Raw genomic sequence first — 21889 nt, forward strand, 5'->3', positions numbered from 1 at the left:
ATTTCCCTGTCGAGCTCACCTTACCACAAGCTGCCAGCTACTAACGTTATGACAAATTCAAATTCTAACGTCTGCGAGTACCCCCGCCCCTCTTCATTCAAAAGGAATAAAATGGCTCGCATTTCTTTTATAACATTAAAATCACTGTTAAGCACTTATTATATGTACATTTATTGTCTCTGTAAAAACCTGTGGAAGATGGTCAGCTTTACTTAGGCTAAAGAATCCTGGCGTTTAGGCTACCACACAATTTATTAGTAACCTAAGCTTCCACATTGGCAAAATGTTGCGTGCTTTAGATAAATACCGTTATTAAAAATGATAATATTTAGGCGTAATTATGATTTAAATTAAAACAAATTTAAATTATAATGTATGGTTCTTACCTTAACAACCTCCACGATTGATCTCGACACCAAACTTCTAGCAGCCTCTTCATGCCCGAGAGCGCGTAAAAACCGGATGTAGAAATCAACTCCAAATAAGTGATGGGTATTGACTCCTTGAAATAACCCCAGCTACAGAGCTTTTTCAGCACTGTAAGTGTTACAATAACTCTAAAATCAACACTTGTTAACTCTGATTAGTTAACACCGAACATTTTAACTCAAATTAACACTACCGATTTTGCTGTGTATTCAGTCCTCCTCTCAGTTACAGCTCTTGGTTGTGATCTGTCAGGCTTGCTTAATCTGTGAATCACATTTTGAAACATGGGTTTCCGCTCCAGTGAAGACATGATTGAGTTTGAATAACCGTATGCGCATAATCAGGTGAGAGTTAATTGACTATGGATGGGCAAGCCATCTATCCCTCAGCTGCTGGGGCTGCTGAGCCATCCAAAAGAGAGAGAGAGAGAGAGAGAGAGAAAGAGAGAGAGAGAGAGAAAAAGAAAGAGAGGATGATTATGATGATCAAGGGTTGAAATGAGACAGATTTCTGTGAAGGGGTAGAAAATGACATGTTCTGTTGGCTCCCTTCAGAGAACAGTAAAACTCTAAAGGGATTACATGACCCGCCACATATTTTCACTTTTCTAATAAATCATCTGTATAACTATGTTGCCGATACCTCAAGTGAACACACATGTCCATTAATTAATAAGCTTAAATATATGTAAGTAAAACTTGTTTGGCTGTATTGCCTTGTTATTGCCTAAGCAACAATTAGTTGTTTTTTCATGAAAGTGCATCGTTTTTTAGTAAAACGAAAGTGAAAACGAAAAAAGAAAATAGCCTAAACCTGCCTGTTTTTCTGTAAGAATTGAAAGTGTAATATTGTCATGTTCTGAGTAAGCACCTCAACATTAACTTTTTTCCATTTTAGAAATGTATTGTCTACAAGACCGTCAGAACCGTATGTTTTGTGGAGAGAGAAAAAAGCAGATAGTCTCTCAGTACAACGCACTCATTGCTCTTTTGACTAGCTTTGTATTTGAATATAACATATGTATAATGTGGGATAGGTCAAGTGTGACGTGCTGTTGCTTCTACTTGAGTCTGGGGAAGAGCAATATAAGATTTGTCATTAGATTAGTCTCAGGATCCTGGCTGCTGAAATTGGTTTAGCTCGATCTCGTCTGCATACAGATGAAAAGTATCAGGATAATCACTCAGATAAAAGTAATTACGGATGCAGTTAACGCCAGCTTTGAGATGCAAGGCCCTTATTAATGAGGAACAGAGAGCTCGCTAATAGGGTCAGGCCTGAAGCTCCTCAACAGCTCTTTCACACTATGACCTACACCTTCCATCTAGAAAGAGCTAACTTCGTGTGAAATCTCACTGGTGTCACCTCTTTCTGACTCCAATGTTAACTTTGCCCAAGAGAGCTCTCTAATGTGACTAATGTAGGGATTAGGTGTCTATTTAGAATGACATCCTGGTCAACGGGTCTGAAATAATTTGTACACTCTAATTTGTACACTCTCAGCTTTTGAGCGTTATTTATAAAAGCTGCAAGCAGATGTAAGAGGGAACTTTCCAGGCAGGCCCTTCTTATTTTGAGCGGCAGGGAGAAGACAGGGCCTCACGAGATAAGACATCTGTGGCCAGTTATGACCGTCAGGCCGTATTCTGATCTAGAAGAGAAGAGGGATGGGAGGGGACTGGAGGTTGCTTTCTGTGGTCATGTCACTGTCATGTCACTGAAGGGCAAAATCAGATAAGCGTTTGAAAAAGAAGACACACCTATTGGTTGTGTTGTGGCTTCTGTAGTTTGGCTAATAGAACTCTTCCATCATTAAGAATTCTTTTTGTGGGTGTGTAGTGTTTCAGTTCCTTAAATCCTCCATCATATACAGTAGATAAATGTAACATATAGACAATAGTGGACATAAAAGGGGAACTAGTTCATGTTGAGACCGTTTTTCTATTTGTCTCTTAGCTTCACGTCACTGTTAGACCCCTTTTTATAAGTGGCTACACTGAAATTGTATGCGTTTCTATTGTATTGTTAGTAAGTCCAAATACAAGGTTAACCCAAGTACTGATGAAAATGCATACCTTCTCCACAAGGTCGTGTCTAGGGAAAAGGCTTCTTTGAAGAACTAATTGTAGCGTGTAGCCCACTGTCTCCCTCTAACCGCCTCTTCACTCTTGTTTCAGCCTTTTCCAAGTGCTGCAAGGAAACAGGTTTCTTCATGGTGCTCAAATGCAGGGAGGAAAACGCCGCCATGAAGGAGTGCCTGACAAAGCAGTGAGTGAGACTAGCCTATTCTGCTCTCCACTGAGACTAACAACACCAAGCTAGAGCACAGTTTGGCACTGCCACATCTTTTTAACCATCACACACATACAGTAAATGTGCCTCCAAAAAGCTCTTGAATTCAGCATGTCTATGCCTTGTGGAATACATTGCATGTGGGACAACGTTAAATAATTTACCAACGGCAATAGATGAGATCATTCTCTTTGCAAATCCTGTTTGAAGATCTTTCTCACCTGCATTTTAATATTATTTTCACCAACAGTTACAAAGACCCTGCCTTCTTTGAAGAGTGCAAGCAAGAGTATATCAAAGAGAAGCTGGAGTTTCTGAGAACAGGAATTCCAGCCAAGAATAGGATACAGAAACTCCCAACCAGCATGTAGACGTCGTCTGTCCTGTCTGAAGGACAAACATGATGAGAAAGGGGAATGCATTCAGGAATACCCACCTCACACACTACTTTGTCCTGTGCTGCATATGTGTTCTGATGAAAAAGTGAAAAATTATTAACAGCACGGACAGATGTGAACATAGGAGTATTTCTGTTTGCTTTGCAAGGATTTTGATTTATTTTGTTTTGCATTGCATTGACCACTGGCTTGGTTACACATGCAGAAGGCAATCTATTGTGTCGGACGGCCAATGACTTTATATTCACAATTGTTTCAGAATGCAAATCGGATTGCCTTGACATGATCAAAATTCATAGAGATCCCCCCCCCCCCCTAAAATCAGATCCCATGCCGTTTTGACCAAAGGGACTCAGCTTTGTTACAGAGCTGTAACGGCAGTAGTTGAAAACTGATTTGCAAACTGCCACACAATGTTGGGAGTGGTGAGCAGGCATTTGAAATCTTTCCATGATTCACTGAATATACTATGATTTTTGTAAACATGAGGTGGGGCAGGAAATACACAATAATTCAAGTCAACAATACATAGATCATCTGTGAGAGTACAATTTGTTATGACAATTGAAAATTCATGTAAACTCTGCTTGTAAAAAGTATATATCCATATTTATGAATGTGTGTTCATGTCATTTTTCCTGCAAGCTCACACATGGTACATACGGCTTACATGCTGGCCAATGAACAATCTTAACCTATCCGGCCAAACAGTTGATTTTCCATTTAGCGGCTGATTTGGACAAAAGGTTCATGCACTGGTGCACCTGACATATGGGCTCTCACTTTATGGTTTGTGTAAAAACACAAGAGATGGGCTGTTTTTGACGTTTTACCCCCCACCACAACAAAAGAAAACAAGAAACAGCTGTCAGCTTTGAGACGCAGGTTAAGACATACAGTATTGACCAAGGCATCGTCTGAGGCATTTCCTTTCAACTGAGATGAATCTGCACCGTGGGAATTACTGCTCCACTCACCTGAGCTACAAAGTGTACAATAACTGCTACGTTCGGTGGACCCCTAGAAGATAAAAGTTTGAATGTTTGTGTTAACATGATCAGTTCCCCTCCACCTTGCATTTTTTACTTTCATTTTTCGATTTTAATAAATTAAAGGGTTATATAAATGTAAATAAAGCACACATACAGCCGCGGAAAAAATTAAGAGACCACTTCAAAATTATCAGTTTCTCTGGTTTTACTATTTATTGGTATGTGTTAAAGTAAAATGTACATTTTTGTTTTATTCTATAACCTACTGGCAACATTCCTACCAAATTTCAAATAAAAATATTGTCATTTAGATCATTTATTTGCAGAAAAATGACAATTGGTCAAAATAGCAAAAAAGATGCAGTGTCTTCAGATCTCGAATAATGCAAAGAAAACAAGCTCATATTCATTTTTAAACTACACAATACTAATGCTTTAACTTAGGAAGAGTTCAGAAATCAATATTTGGTGGAATAACCTTGATTTAAAATCACAACTTTCATGTGTCTTGGCATGCTCTCCACCAGTCTTTCACATTGCCGTTGGGTGACTTTATGCTACTCCTGGCGCAAGAATTCAAGCAGCTCGGCTTCTTTTCATGGCTTGTGACCATCCATCTTCCTCTTGATCACATTTCAGAGGTTTTTTATGGGATTCAGGTCTCGAAATTGGGCTGGCCATGACAGGGTCCTGATCTCCATCCACACCTTTACTGGCCTGGCTGTGTGGCATGGAGCATTGCCCTGCTGGAAAAAACACTTCTCAGAGTTGGGGAACATTGTCAGAGCAAAAGGAAGCAAGTTTTTCTTCCGGGACAACGTTGTACTTTGCCTGGCTGAGGTTTGTAAAAGACCATAAGGATTGAACCAAAGCTGACTGGAGGTCATCTTCTAAGTTCATCTTCTCTGAGTCCAATTTTCAGCTTTGCCCAACACATGGTTGTCTAATGGTTACACGGAGACCTGGAGAGGCCTACAAGCCACAGAGTCTTGCACCTACTGTGAAATTGGACTCATCAGAGAAGACGAACTAAGAAGACCCTCCAGTCCGCTTTGGTTCAATCCTTATGGTCTTTTACAAACCTCAGCCAGGCAAAGTACAACGTTGTCCCGGAAGAAAAACTTGCTTCCTTTTGCTCTGACAATGTTCCCCAACTCTGAGAAGTGTTTTTTCCAGCAGGGCAATGCTCCATGCCACACAGCCAGGCCAGTAAAGGTGTGGATGGAGTACCACCAGATCAGGACCCTGTCATGGCCAGCCCAATTTCGAGACCTGAATCCCATAAAAAAAACTCTGAAATGTGATCAAGAGGAAAATGGATGGTCACAAGCCATGAAAAGAAGCCGAGCTGCTTGAATCCTTGCGCCAGGAGTAGCATAAAGTCACCCAACGGCAATGTGAAAGACTGGTGGAGAGCATGCCAAGACACATGAAAGTTGTGATTTTAAATCAAGGTTATTCCACCAAATATTGATTTCTGAACTCTTCCTAAGTTAAAGCATTAGTATTGTGTAGTTTAAAAATGAATATGAGGTTGTTTTCTTTGCATTATTCGAGATCTGAAGACACTGCATCTTTTTTGCTATTTTGACCAATTGTCATTTTTCTGCAAATAAATGATCTAAATGACAATATTTTTATTTGAAATTTGGTAGGAATGTTGCCAGTAGGTTATAGAATAAAAAAAAAATGTACATTTTTACTTTAACACATACCAATAAATAGTAAAACCAGAGAAACTGATAATTTTGAAGTGGTCTCTTAATTTTTTCCGCGGCTGTATATCCCCAAGATTTGAAAAAGAAATTAGTTTCATTGCAAGCACCCTGACATTCATTCGTTTATTTAATTTAAATCATATTTACAAACAGTCTTCGGAGTGGTAATCCTAAAATATAATAATCCTTATCTACTGTACATTGCATTTTGGTTTGCAAATCTTTTGTAAGAATATTGAATATATCACTGCTGTAACTGTAAAAAAAAAAAAAATACTTTGACTTCATCTTGGACTGAATATAAATGGTGATATTTTCAACTGCACTGTGTGCTTCATACATTTCTGACTAGAAGTCAGAACTCCAATCACATGAGGTGAATATGCCTGCCGGAACGATAATAACCCTGTTGACGATACATGATTGGAGTGTCTATACATCAGCTGTTCTTTCTTTTTATTTCCAAAAGGAAATAGGCCTACAAACACACAGTCAGCCTGGGTAAAGCAATGGTTTCAGGTACAAATTGGAAGCATAACTGCAAAGTGAGGACAATATGGAAATATGGTTTGACAAACAACGAGGCAGCAGAAGAGTTTTTATAAACTATGGGCTGTACAGAGTCCCTCCAACAAATTCCCTCCTTCCATTTAGAGATTTTTGTATGTCACGGTCAATTATTTGATTGCAAATCAATTGGTAGTTTGTGTTGAGGCCTGTATGCATCCCATGTCCTTTGTAATTAAAGTAAATAATGTCCAGTATATTCCACTGAACATGCAATGTCATGTTCATTTGTTTATCCTAAATGTTGTTTCCAGAGCAGCAAAGAATCAAATAATAATACAATTTAAAAAATGAACAGACAAATCAATACCATACCTTCAATAACACAGCACAGACCTTCAGATACTTGAGCACTATCCCTGTTACATGCCACTGTAGGCACAATGTACATACGGTGGCCGGCCATTACACGACTCTGTCCCTTTCACAACCCTTCCCTCAAATTGTGACCTGACTTGGACACAAACACACAGCACGGTCCTATAAACAAGTCCCTTATACCCATCCTCACCAATCTGCTTGTTTCTGAAGTTCAGAAAAGGGAATTCACTATTTATATTGTTGCTGAGAAAACAACAGTTTTTGCATTTCTTCACAAAAGAATACAAATAAATTAAAATGCACATTATTATAGGGACAAACCACTTGAGTTTGAGATCATTCTTTCCTAAATACCCAGTGATTTTTTTTGTCAGTTTAGATTAGAAGATAGAAAAATGTATGTCTCCACACTTGGTCAAAACCAAAGTTGTCAGCTTGTGCTATCTAAAACACTACGTAAAGCATCTCGTTCAAGTAACTTTGCCCAGGGATGGAACAGCAAGAGTTTCTTGAACTATTCAAAGATGATGATCTTCATGATGATAACAAGACAGTGGAAGCTGAAGTTTCCATAATGTCCCCCTCAGGAACCATAAGGTTCAGTTTCAGTTTGTGAGCTCCAAACGCTGCCTGTCGTACAGGTTCCACTCACTTAACTCACTGTCAGGTTCATTTGAGGTGCTGTTAGTCAGAGAGCTCGAGTCATCTCCTTTGACATTCTCAAGAAAAGTAAACCATGCTGGGGTTTCAGTTACATATTCTTGCCTTTGTGTGTTCTAGTATCTGCTAAAGATGACCCAAAGCAGGTACAGGTATCTTAACTACAAGAAAATGGCTCATCAAGAAAAAACAAAAGGTGCCCACGATTTTTTTTTTTTTTTTACAGCAGATAGGACGGAGCTTCTCCCTTAACACATAAACGATTATTAAGAAGCCATCATTACAATGTATGGAAACAAATACACACATACATACAATATTTACACACACACTGGTGAGCACATGTATATGCGCGCACATGTATATGCGCACACATGTACAAACACACCCGCACTCTCTCCAAATCACACACACAGACATACACACGCACACATTCACCTCTCTGTCTGCACTGTCTACACCTTAGTCCTCTCAAGCTCGCTGCCCTTTGGTGTGTGAGATGTCTTGCCATGTTCAAGTTCTACAAAGCCATCAGGTTTGGCCCAGAGTGGGAGACCAAGAAGTGGGGTGAATCAGTTTAGGGGGTGGGGGGTGGGTGGAGGCTTGGAGTTCGGAGTGGCAGAGGTATGTCTTCCCCAAAGTCCAGGGAAATCAAAGAGGTGAAGGTCTTAAGGCAGGCTGGGTGTCTCTAAAATGGGAGTGGGTGACGGACCATGGCCTCTCAGTAAGGCTTGGCCCAGTCAGCAGTGGTGTCCTTGGGCTTCGTGCCCTCCCAGAAGAGGGCGTCGTTGGGTCTAGGCGGGCTGGGGATGGACCAGGAGCTGTCCTCCAGAGAGCCCATGCGCTTGGAGGGTGGCAGTGGGGCCGCCGGGCTGCCCAGTGGAGCGGGCCGGGGAATGGGGCAGGGCCTCTGCCAGCAGTCATCCCGAAGGCCCTCAAGCATGGCAGGGGGCACCGCAGGGGGCCCACAAGGGGGGCAGGGCCGACCCGTGCTGGAGGGGAGCGGAGGTGCGCTGGGAGGGCGAGGCACGGTGGCCCTCACCGTCTGGGTCTTCTCCACGTCATCTAGACACTGCACGGGCACGGTTGAAGCAGCTGGCCGAGGCAACAAAAACATTGTTAGAATGTGATGTGAAGACCGAGTTACATTCAAATAAAAACATTGTTATAATGTGATGTGTAAACCGAGTAACCTTAAAATAAATGCCACTTCAAATATTTTAAAGTAGGGGACCCCAAATTAGTTCTATACCAACAGCTTTAACAACTCATGCTCATTTCAGAGCAACATTGTACATCTTTCACTCCAGCCACCCAATCCTCCATATTCAAGACAAAACAATCACAACCAACGGTCAGGACCAATCAGGTTAAGAACCTGCCTATGTGCATTCAAACAAAGAGAAATAGAAATTAGGTCTTATATTTATAACACTGAGTATCTGCCATGTTCCCTGCACATGCTCCAACTAAATATTGTGGGCCATTGTGCCATTATCGTTAAAGACTTCATTGAGTGATCTTGGACACAAGTGAGACACACGTGTGCCATTTCATTTTTTGATTAGTCCTGCCAAATAAAAGGTATGACAGTGCTGTCAAAGCTGAAGTCTAGATGAATAGGAGAGGACAGGATAGAAGTCTAGATGAAGAATGATGCTGTAGAAATGAATAGAAGAGGACAGGATAGAAGTCTAGATGAAGAACGCTGCTGTAGAAATTAATAGGAGAGGACAGGATAGAAGTCTAGATGAAGAACGCTGCTGTAGAAATGAATAGGAGAGGACAGGATAGAAGTCTAGATGAAGAATGATGCTGTAGAAATGAATAGAAGAGGACAGGATAGAAGTCTAGATGAAAAACGCTCCTGTAGAAATGAATAGGAGAGGACAGGATAGAAGTCTAGATGAAGAATTATGCTGTTTATTTGTTTATTTAGAAGGATCCCCATTAGCTCTACCCTAAGACAGAGCTACTTTTCGTGGGGTCCACATTTAAGACTTACATACAAATATCAAAACATTTAAAACATATATTACAATACCAATACCTAACATTTAAAACATACATTACAATACCAATATCTAACATTTAAAACATACATTACAATACTAATATCTAACATTCGAACCATACATTACGATACCAATATCAAAATTTTAAATACACAAAATAATGATCATACAATTTAAAATACAAGTGTCACAAGTATGCTGTACCCAAGTGTTTGCTTATTTGCTTTTAGAACATACATTTACGTGTCACATTCATGATTTCTGTTGGTAGTAGGTTCCAAGACTTCATGGCTCTGTATCCCACAGTGCGTTTAAGGAAATTAGTCTTAGCTCTGGGGAGAGAAAACCTACCTTCTATTGCTCGTCTAGTGGCATAGTTATGTGAGGCTACATTTGTATTGAGTTGCCTATACTGACATGCTGGTGTTTTAGACTGCAAGAGGCGCCATGTTGACAAAAGAAGTGCAGCAGCCATCCTGTCTTCAACTTTTAGCCAGTTGAGACTGGCATGCAAACTCTGTATGCTGGTTCTGTAAGGACACTGTAAAGCAAAGCGTGCAGCCTTGTTCTGTACTAGCTGAAGTCTGTTCAGGTCTTTCTTGGTGGCATTTGCCCATACTATCTGGCAATAATCCAGCTGTGACAGAACTAGAGCGCTAACTACCAGTCTTCTTAGATAAGGTGTAAGATGATTTCTGCATCGTCTGACTACAGCTAGTGCTTTGCTTTTGCTGTAGAAATGAATACAAGAGGACAGGATAGAAGTCTAGATGAAGAATGCTGCTGTAGAAATGAATAGTAGAGGACAGGATAGAAGTCTAGATGAAGAATGCTGCTGTAGAAATGAATATGAGAGGACAGGATAGAAGTCTAGATGAAACTCGGAATGTGACACAAAAACAGATGGAAAGAGTCCCAAAGGTTTAGGGAACTAATTGGCTCTTTCTGAAGACGTGGAGAGTGGACAGAGTGATAGAGAGTTAAGGAGAGAGAGTAAAGGAGAGAGTGAGAGAGAGAGAGAGAGAGAGAGAGAGAGAGAGAGAGAGAGTAAAGGAGAGAGAGTGAGTGAGAGAGAGTGAGTGAGTGAGAGAGAGAGAGAGAGAGAGAGAGTCCTGCGTCAGTCACACCACAAGCTTTCGTTCACAAGTCCCCCACTGCTCCTCCAAAACGATGGGACCATAGGAACTCACAGCTGATTGAGATGTTTAACTCAGGAAACCAATTCTCTTACAAAATGTCAAAAACTAGTCTGTGGTTTCTGCAGAATGGCCAAGTCATGACAGTATCGATGTAAGGCTTCCATGTTTTTTATTATTACCAGAACCCATACAAACTACACCAATACATGCCCAGCATACACACAGATAAATTGGCATTCTCAACACAATGCAATCTTTCCTCGTCCTCCACAGTGTAACTTCCTCTCTCTCTCTCTTTCTCATCTATCTATCTATCTTACTCCCTTTCTCTCCTCTGAGCACATCAGCCTCATTTTAGAAGTGGGGGGTGGCGGTGGGGTGGGAGCACACAGAAGATTATGTAGTCAACCTCCCAGAGGAATAGGGATATTCTATAGCTCGGAATAAATGCATATCAAACATTCCATCTTGTACCACACAACCTGCCTGTCAGAAGCATAGGAACCCACTCACAAATTTGCTGGAATAAATCTAAAGCCTGTGTGTTTTTTTCCCCCTGCTAGTTCTAATTTACACCTCTTGCGTATCCACTGATGTCATTACAGGCATACTAACAAACAGATTGAATGGTATCAGCAGGACCTATTTTATAGACAGGAGATGGAGAGGGAATCAGATTATTTGATACTGTATGTTTTGATTATATAGCCCAGATATTAATAGTGCATGGTCCAGTGGCTGCAGCTAACAGGGAAATGGGGAATTGAGACATCAGCGCTCAGAGTCCAGAGGCTTTGTATAGTACTTCCTTTTCAGAGCAGGTACTCATTTCAGGAATATATTTAAACACAGGAGTCAATTTAGGCATGATTTAGTCAACGTGTGAGAGAAATTGTCGCTGGAAAGAATCCAAACCACATGTTAACAGTAAAGGCGAACAGCAGGAAAAAGGACTTCCTTTTTTTCTGTTCTTCAGATTCAAGCTGATCATTCTTAGGTATGTAGATGGAAAGTGTTGCCAAATTCAAACATTCAAATAAATGCATTTTAAAACCAACAAATCATTTTTCTAAAGTAAAACTAAACTAACAAAAAAAAATCTCAATGTAGTATTGCCCTCTTAACACATTGTGTGAACTCACCTCTTTTGTTTACTTGAAGAAGGGGTTTGTCTTTGAGTTTCTTCACCAGTTCCGTCTGTGATTTTAACACAGAGTGCACGTGGGACATCTCACTGCATAGGTCTGCATATGACTTCATAACACCGGACTCCCTGTAGGAAAAACAGCCTCAGATTCAGTTAATCTGTCTCTTAAAGTAAATCATCTGTTGTTATTGTTGGTGACGGATGTCTGTAGTTGTGCAAATGTAGTATAATTGAAAGCTACATGGTAGACAAAATGTTAATCATCGTTTAACCATCATAAAGCAGGTAAATTGATTTGCAGTGCCATCTGGTGGAGACAGAGCAGTAACTGCAAGCGCTGAAAGCAGAGGGTTTTGTTTTCTACATCTTATCGTGTTTTGATCACTAGGTTCAAGCGTCACTGAATACAGAATCATATTGAAAGACACTTAAATGGTTCACTGTTAACTGAGAAATAGTTAACAACTTAAACAGTTGACATTTTTTACAGAACATATTCATTATTTACCAGACATACTCCCATTGGCCTGCACTACACTAAAATAAGGATATGTCAGTACATAATTGCATACTGTAGATACAAAAGTAAACCTAAAGGAAGAAACGAGGGACATATCTGACATGTAGATTAAAAGCACAATTAGCTTCTCATTTATGTCATGGCTCCCTCTTGTGGTTCATCACCCTACCTGCATGGTAAACAACAGTCAATACTGTGTGTGTGTGTGTGTGTGTGTGTGTGTGTGTGTGTGTGTGTGTGTGTGTGTGTGTGTTAGTATGTATGTATGTCATACATTATATCGCCTGAATGACTCTATGAACAGGCGAAGTCAGGCAAATGCCTTACCTGTTGTTAGTTGGCCCCTCTTCAGTCTGTTCACTACCAGGGGTCAATTTGCCGAGGCTGTTCTGTTGGAAGACAACAAAAACAGCACCCGTCACAAACTGTGCAAATTGTGCGCGCTTGAAGAACCACAGAGTATGTCAAACACACACAAATATCATGCCGTGAATTTCATTATGTGTGAGTAACATATCAGTATCAATTTGCTTGCTACACATTACCATTGCTTTCAATTATGAATGAAACAGAAGAAACAGAAAGAGGACTTCCCCACCTGGCCTTTGTCCTGTAGCCGCCTGCACTCCAGCTGTGTTCGCTCCAGCTCCTCCTGAAGGGTGTGGATCTTCAGCTCACTGTTGACTTTATCCACCTCCCAGTAGTCGGGAGCATTCTTCAAACTCTTCATTACTGTAGGTGAACCACAAGCCATGCCGCAATCGTTTACACATTACTACAATTAAGATCTATATGAAAACAAATCTCTTAGCCTATCAAATCTGACTCTATCCTATGATAACATTTTCGTGTTGTGGCAGGTAATAACCCAGAGAGTATAAACTAAATGACAACAATGTGACCTCCAGTTCAAAGTGTGATTTTGAGCGATATTATGGTAGCAGATATTATGGTAGCCTAAGTGCTATGCAAAGTTTTCCTGCTCTTAAGCCTACAGCAGGTTTACAGCATCTTATATAATGCAGGTTAATAAATGCATCAGAATATTCGTCAATTGCCTGAACACACTTATCCAACAATGTTACAGTGCACACAGTCAGTCGAACTCTGAATGATCTCTCTCTAACGGCAGTGATCAGTTGTTTGTGTTTTGTTGGCCTTGGGGTGAGCTCGTTACCCTGGCTTGTCTCCAGCTCTGTCCTCATTTGCAGCAGTTCCAGCTCTCTGGCCTGCAGCTGCTCATTGAGCTGCTTCTCACTCTCAGTCTTTTCCTTTTTCTGATATAAGATAGAGACAGACAAAGAGATAGTTAGACACAAAAGACATATGACTGGGTCTAAAACAGACAACCTTTAAACACATGATTAGATTGTGAAGTTCTGTTGTCTTAGCAGTTCTTTTAAATGATGGGATACACATATCTATGTTGTTGTAAGTGGCAACACTGCCAAATATCCCTAAGAAAAGTGAGCACAATATACACAATGTAATGACACAATGTTTCTTGTGTTTGATATCTATTTTACAGATAGTCAAGTACCAATTTGTTGAGCTCCATCTGCAGGTCCTCCTTCTCTATGTAAATCCCCCGGTAGGCACTGAAAGCCTTGTTCACATACTGTGGTCCCTCTGTTGTGGGGGCCTCGGGCCTGAACAACTGTATGTGGATAAAAAGAAAAAACATAATGGGACATAAGCAGACATGAACTATGATATCTTTACATTTTTACGTTTACATTTGATGCTATAAGCCTTAGCAACGACACACTGAAACCATGCCTTTGTGTTTGTGTAACATCTTTACAGGAAGCTGAGAAAGTGTGTGTTATGGTAGCTCTGAGGTCATATCTGACTTGTTAGGGTAAATATGACCCTGTCGCCCCCTCCAAAAAAAGATCAACTACTTGATTTAAAAAACAGCACGAGACTGAAAATCTCGCCGCTCATTCTGACCTTATCTTCCAGCTGCTTGACTCTCTTCCTGAGAAGTGTGTTCTCTCGCTCTGCATCCCGCAGGCGCTTTTTGATGTCCTCGTAGGCTGTGACGAGAGCAAAGTGGGAGGCCACAGACTCGTCCCCGGAACATACTGACACAGGGCTTTCAGTTGGCCCATATGTTTCATGCTTTAGGATGCAGATGTCATCATCCACTGCAAGGGGCTCCATGCCAAAGCTAGAGTAAAACAGATATCAGGTCATAAATAAAAACATGTTGCCCACACTGACCATTATAATTATGTTGTGACCTAGATAAATACTTACAACCTTACTCTGTCAGTTAATATATTTATTTTAACTATTTGAATATTCTGCACTGTTATCTATTGGATATTGGTTTAAATGCATGCACAGTCATAAAATAAGGGATGACAGCTGCCAACTGGGAATCGAACTGATAGTTAGTCGCGTTAGTCAGACCACCATTACAATGTAAGTTATTACAACATTATCGGGCTAACGTGAATCATTTACGAGGAAAAGCATTGCGCTTTTAACACTGTTTCACTTCCCCAAAATTCCAACACATTTAACGTTGTCAGGATCTCGTTCTTCTACGACTCAAAAGAGAAAGTAACTTTGCCATGCGATGACTCCACAGATAAACGTTGAGGTCAAAATGTCCGTAGTAACAGAGAAGTAAAGCGGATTTGTTGCATAGTCATAACGACTTCAGAAATGTCATTCCGCGATTGCCATAAACCATAAACGTGTCTACTGTACTGTTAGTTCCGACACCTGAATGATATTAGCACCTGAGTGAAGATAATGCTAACTAGCTCTGGACAAAGAGATTCATGTTGCTAGCCCAAATAACGTTAGCTGACAACAATGTAGTTCAGTTATTACTAACAAGGTGCGCTCTCCTTTTACAAAGACTGATGACATTGAGTGATGCCGGAGATTTCCAAAGGTCTCTTGACAACTTTGGGAAATGTGGAAACAAAACACTGTGTCAAGTTAGCTACAAACTGTATCGCATGTATGCAATCTGGTTAGCATAACATATTAGCTTGCTAACTACCAGGATGTGAAAAAGACATTGTGACATACCGTATGGAAATTACTTGCGCAGGTAAAACGAGTGATTGCTGTCAAACATCCTTTGATTAACCTTTCGTCACAAACTGAATTCCAGTAAAGCGAAAGTGGTTATCGCTCTTGGTTGCCAATTCTAAACACATCCACAGCTGTCATTTGACAAAACATAAACCAGGAAGTACATTACCTTCGTTATTTCCGGCGGAAGGATAAGTAATTTATTTGCATTTTTGTGTTTTTCCCCCCTTATTTCTACAGGCGCTAAATTTGTAGTCGTTCAAATATTAACCTTACATTATATTAAATGAATTACGGTTGAATTACGTTTTTATTTTTTATTTCTGTCAATCATGTACTATAATACTATATGTACGTCACAGAATCTCATACCATAACCTTCACACTCTTACATGAAAAGGCAAGCTAGGTAGCTTTCGACACACTTAAAAAAATTGAATAACGTAGCTTAAGAAAACCAGAGGTAAAACTCTTTGTCAAGTATTGATGAAATATCAAGGTTTTATTATTTATTATATGCATATAATATATATTATAACTATACACATCGCTCAACGTTTTTGTCTAGCTCAACAGAAAGAAAACGGTTAGCGATAGCTGACTATTTTCTTTAGAAAGACGGTTCATAAGCGAACTTAGCCGCTAAGGTTAGTATCCTAGCTAGCCATATCCGTACCTTAATGTCAACGAACAAGGCTAGAACATTACTTTAAGACCTATCCATAATATTAATACAATTATTTATTAGATTAAAATCCTCCACGCACGTTAGTTAAGTTAAGCAAAATGTTATGTGGCTAACCTAACGTAGGCTAGCAGTGAAATCGTTCACTAATTTTAGGCAATAGTGTAGTCATGCAATTTACGTATTTTACCTGTTCATGAATGTGAGCAGTGCATCAGATGTCTTTAGAACTTTTATCACCAGAATCAAAATGAAAGGACTGAAGATAATTCAATGATGTATTCAATGCTCACACATTACAGGGTTGATTGAATCAAGTCGGTCTGCAAAACGAGGACTAAATGGATTATCTTGACCACATTGTTAGTGAGGACGAAACAGAATACCTCTCAGGCTGGATTTGGGTTCAGTGTGAATCACCAAACTGCCTGAAGTGGAGACATATTTCAAAACATGATGAATTGGATCTGGATAAGCCATGGTTCTGCCACATGAACCCAGACCCATTTCTCAGCCAATGCACAGTGCCTCAGGCTTCAAGCTACAAAGACTCCACTCTTAGTAGGCAGGGCCTCAAGGTCATCTACTCCCAATTACCTGCTGGAAGCTTGGTTCTGGTAAAAGCCAGTAAGTGGCCATTGTAAGTAGAACAAAAATGCCTAAAAAAACCTTTACTTCTGTGTGAGTTTTGTCATTATTACAGTGTTAAATAAGGAAGTTTTTTTTAGTATTTTTGTGTATCAATGCACAGGTGGCCAGCAATACTGAGCCCTGACCCCTATGATGAGTATGTGACTCATGATACAGATGGGGATGCGGTTCTGTACCATGTAGAATTTCTTGGAAGTCCTCACACAAGATTTTGGGCACTAGCACCCAAAGTAGAGCTCTTCCGTCTGCTGCCAACTAATGTGAGAGTCATTTAAAAGAGCAACCTTATGTACATAATTTTGGGTCGTTAGGAGGCACATGTTCAGTTGTTGTTGATGTTTTTCCCTTAAGGCCAAATGTTTGAAGGGCACCTTAAAGCGATCCTACAAAACAGCCATGGAGGAAGCAATGAACATTCAAGACATGACTTGTGAAGAGAGGCTTAAACTGTGCCACTTTAAGCCACAAGAGTGTGAGTTGCTACACATTTAATTTCATTAGCTTTTTCATTTATTACATATGCATTACTAGGGTTAATATCCCATCCTAAAACTGTCATATCATTTAGGATAATGTTCATTGTAAATGCTAAGTTCATTGTAAATGCCATGTCATCTGTACAAAAAGAACATAAACATTTCTCACCAGTTGGTCAAAGCTTTTGACATGTTTGGATTGTGTTCATTTATTGTGGTCACAGGTCACACTAAATTGTCATGACACTGAGAGTGTGTCATTGTTTATCTGTGTTAGTGTAGTGCTTTTCCAGGCCAAGGGACTACTGTCATCAATAGAGAAGATGATAACGGAATGTGCTACGGAGTCCAAATCAAAACAGTCACACAAAAGCACCACCAAGAGGCATGGCAAGGTACTTTTATCTTCACCTTGGAAGCTGCCCCTCAGCTATAAGGATGACCATTTAGCGCAGTAGAGGTCCATGCCAGTGGTCCTCATTGTATCAGTATTTAGCTTATGACATAGACGATGGTCGATTCTAATTATAAAGCAGCTAAAATGGTTCTTTTTGTTGTAGACAAAGGTTAACCAGGAAACAAGTGAAGATGGCATTGGTGACACTTTGGTCATTGAGGGATTCAGATTTGAGAGTGCCGCTTCTGTGGAGGAGTTGAGACAGCTGGATCACAGACTAATCAAACTTAACAGTCTGAGTTAATTTCTCATTGTTGAAACTTAAAACCTTCTTTATTTTTTATATGTAAGGTTTAATACTCATGTTATATTTTTCATACATACATTTGTTTTATGTATTATTTATGTATACAATGGTAAGTACATACAACATTACAGTACTTCATTCAGTTTCCAAGATAGCATACATTCGTTCATTTAATTGCAAGATGGTTTCATTATGCAGCTTTGGTCAACTTTTTACTTCAGACTTTGTGATAGCAATTTCCTGTATTTAGGATCAAATCTGAAAAAGCTGTTAAATTTGTTGGAATATTATTGACTTCACTGCTAAAATGCTCAATGTTGAGTACAATGCGTCAAATTTTTTTCTCTGTTAAAGATTTTTGTATTGAAAACACACCTCATTTTGTGTCATAAATCCCTTTAACTGTGATGGACTGGAGTCAGAGTTAGTTGTTTGCATCAATGACACTGAGATCTGTATAGCATTAGCACCCCTTAGTGGTCAAGAAGATGGCCTGTGACAGGCAAGCCTGCACAGATGTTACAAGGCCTAAAGATATGCATACACAGAAAGTAAAAAAGCTTCCAATTTCATCCCAGAATAACTACCTTCTAAAAAAAAAGTGTCTGTTTTTCAGAATGTATAGAAGAGTGGCGACAGTTGGGTTGATAGACACTTATGAAAATATACTGTCCGCTATAACAGGCCTCGGGAAAGTGTGTTAACTGAAATGCTTGACACGTTAATAGACTAATTCTAACACGATGAGGTGATTTAACCGCCACAAGATGGTGTCAGTGTGGTGCAAAAGTGACCAGAACTTGATATTATTTCGCTGAACTAATCAATTGATATTGATTACTAATATCTCATTAAATAGTAATTTGTTGTTTTAGGGTTTACTAGGTCGAAACAGTTTTTTTTTTTTACATCAATCCCATTGAGCCATCTGAATGCTGTTGGGCAAAATCAGTGAGTTTTTGAAGATTACATACTTTACAAGAATGGGAGCATTCAGAGAATGCAAATCTCCGCCTTGTGACCTTGACCTTTAACCTTGACATCAGAAAATCTAATCAATTAGTGCCATTATATTAACCAATCTCCCCACAAAGTTTGAGGGAAATCGGTCCTTGCTTTTCTGCGTAATCCTGCTAACAAACAAACAAACATACAGGGGCGAAAACATAACCTCCTTGGCGGAGGTAAAAATGTGTCGTCCTTAAAATGTAAATGTTGTGAATTTGTTTTATGTTCATGTTGTTGTGCATAAGACCTCCAAGACGGACATTTAATCTGATGGTAAGTTTTCAGTGATGGTGATCAATCAGAGGACAAGGCTTTACTCTTATCTGTGCACAGAGGACGAGAGTAGTTTCACACAGTTGACTCACTAGTCTGAAAAACTCAGAGCGTAGCCTCACAAAGTTTATATGTTTGTCTCTGACTAGTTCAAGGTAGATTCTTATACCCAAATTGACATAATCAGAACACTTTTTCCAAACCAATCATGACCTGACAAGTACATCACTGTCATACCAATTAGTTGCAACAAACATTCAAACTCTTACACCTGCTATCATAGCATGTTGCAGATTCATCTTCATCAGTCGTCTCAGTAAGATAACCTGTCTCTGTATGACGGTGTATAGAAGAGCAGAGTGAGCTAACCATATCTCTGACAGCCTAAACAAGAGAAGAAGGACATATACACAGAGATGATACAGTGCCCTCCACAAATATTGGCACCCCTAGTGAATATGAGCTAAACAGGCTATAAAAAAATTATGTCTTTGCTGTTAATCCTCTTGGTTTTTCACTCAAAATATTCACAAAAATCTTACCTTTTCATTGAAGTAAAATTATTAAAAGAAAAACAAATATTCACATATAATACATATTTTTCCCCAAAACATGTGTGCCACAATTATTGGCACCCCTTAATGTAATGTTTTGTGCAGCCTCCATTTGCCAAGATAATAGCTCTGAGTCTTCTCCTATTATGCGTGATGAGGTTAGTGAACACATGGCACGGGATCTAAAACCATTCCTACATGCAGTATCTCTTCAGATTCTTCAGAATCTGAGGTCAACGTTTGTAGACTTGGCTACAGCTCATCCCACAGATTTTCTATGGGGTTTCGGTCAGGGGACTGTGATGGCCATGGCAAAACCTTTATTCTGTGGGTGGTGAACCATTTTTGTGTTGATTTTGAAGTGTGCCTAGGATCATTGTCCTGCTGGAAGGTCCAACCACAGCCCATTTTAAGGCTTACTGGAGGGGGCTGTTAGGTTTTCATTTAATATCTGCTGGTATTTGATGGAGTCCATGATACCATGTATCCTAACAACATGTCCAGGACCTTTGGAAGGAAAATAGCCCCACAACATCATAGATCCGCCACCATACTTCACATTGGGTATGGGGTGCTTTTCTATATGGCTATCTTTCTGTCTATGCCAAACCCTCTGTCCATATAACTCGGCCCCATTGAAAGTCAAAACTGTAGGCGCTTTATTTGTTGTTGATTGACAGCAGAGGCTTTCTTCTGGCAACCCTCCAAAACAACTTGTTGTGATGTAGGTGGCGTCTGATGGTAGTTTTGGAGACTTTCTGACCCCAAGACTCAACTAACCTCTACAATTCTCCAGCTGTGATCCTTGGAGATTATTTTGCCAGTAGAACCATCCCCCTCACGATGTGTGGGGTCAATGTACAGACACGTCCTCTTCCAGGCTGATTCTTAACATCTCCTGTCGCTTTAAACTTCTTAATTATTTCCATGATAGTGGAAATGGGTATTTTCAACTGTTTAGAGATTTTCTTGTGTCCATTTCTTGATTTGTGCAGCTCAACAACTTTTCGTCACTTATCGTCATTGTGTTATTTGGATCTTTCTCATAGTGATGAATGACTTATGGAATTTGACCTGTGTCACCTCATATTTGTACGCCAGTGGAACTGGAAGTCATGGTTGACCTCATAAGAGTTCCTTATCAAACAGGTGAACTTAAAAATGTAAAATATGACTGGAAATATACTTCAGTTAAATTTTAATTAAAGATTTTTCTAGGGGTGCCAATAATTGTGGCACACATGTTTTGGGGAAAAATATTTATTTAATGTCAACAGTTTTTTTTTTTCTTTCAATAATATTACTTCAACGAAAAGGTAAGATTTTTGTGAATATTTTGAGTGAAAAACCAAGAGGATTAACAGCAAAGACATATTGTTTTATAGCCTGTTTAGCTCATATTCACCAGGGGTGCCAATATTTGTGGAGGGCACTGTATATCTCCACTCCTGCACTTGGCCCCCATACTGTTATTGTGTAATTCTTCAGTGTCTTATCCCCCCCCACGTCTTATTCAGCATCACCTACTCCTAGTGCACACAGATTCCCAGACCCTTTACTTTTACAAATTTAAAGAAGCGTTTTGCACTCTGTGCCATAATTGTTGTGCCTCGCATGCACTAGTGAAATTAAATGAATGAATATTTTATTTAGTGAATAAGTATCTTGGTAGTTTGGTTAATTGTTAATAATTTACACTGTTAAGTCTGCAGGTGTTCAGCATAACAGACCTATGATCCAACCATGTTTAACTTCTGGTAACTTAATGGGCAGTCTGTAGAGAACCATGTTGGGAAAGTTTTGTTAGCCATGGATCACCAAAAAACATGACCTTGGCTAGTGAGCATTTCATTTGTGTGGTTTGACATACCTTGTTTGCACGGGTACACTCAATACAAATGCTGGTTTGTTTTTTCAACCCAAACGCTAAGGTGAGACTGTTTGGGAGAAGGGAACTCAAACCCTAGCCCACACCCGTTCTCTGAGGGTGAGCAGGTCAGGTTTGCTTTTGTCTATGTGCTTCGGCCTAGTCCTAGGTGGACGAAGGGTGCTATGCGTTTTGGACTAGTCCTAGGTGGTGGAGGGGGGCTGATAAAAGAACAGAACACTCTCCTGTCCGTCCCTAACCAAGATGGACGGTTCACTTCACTTGGTCCCTGAGCACTCGGCCTGCATGTGCGTGTGTGTGTGTGTGTCCTGTGTCGCCACCTTATATGCAAGTGTGGGTTGCTGTGTGTCATTGTGAGACAATAAAACTGGCGGAAGTCAGCCTTGTTTGTTTTG

General features: G+C 39.9%; 2 protein-coding genes across 2 annotated transcripts in view; one reads left to right on the forward strand and one right to left on the reverse strand.

Moving 5' to 3' along the window:
• cmc1 (C-x(9)-C motif containing 1) overlaps positions 1-3736 on the forward strand; it is a 14267-nt gene extending 10531 nt beyond the window's left edge. The window contains exons 3-4 of the mRNA XM_080858218.1: positions 2607-2697; positions 2972-3736. Of these exons, the coding sequence (XP_080714344.1) occupies positions 2607-2697; positions 2972-3092 (212 nt within the window). The 3' untranslated portion in view covers positions 3093-3736. The remainder of the gene's footprint in view (positions 1-2606; positions 2698-2971) is intronic.
• A 2393-nt stretch (positions 3737-6129) lies between these two features.
• On the reverse strand, positions 6130-15368 carry azi2 (5-azacytidine induced 2). The gene is made up of 8 exons (XM_080858493.1): positions 15250-15368; positions 14152-14371; positions 13739-13855; positions 13376-13475; positions 12797-12930; positions 12526-12587; positions 11674-11804; positions 6130-8472 (listed from the first exon to the last, which is right to left on the reverse strand). Exons 2-8 carry the CDS (start codon positions 14362-14364, stop codon positions 8099-8101), a joined length of 1131 nt encoding a protein of 376 aa, XP_080714619.1. The 5' UTR covers positions 14365-14371; positions 15250-15368; the 3' UTR covers positions 6130-8098.
• Positions 15369-21889: the final 6521 nt, after the last annotated feature.

Source organism: Sprattus sprattus, assembly GCF_963457725.1.
Source record: "Sprattus sprattus genome assembly, chromosome: 19".
NCBI classification, from domain to species: Eukaryota; Metazoa; Chordata; class Actinopteri; order Clupeiformes; family Clupeidae; genus Sprattus; species Sprattus sprattus.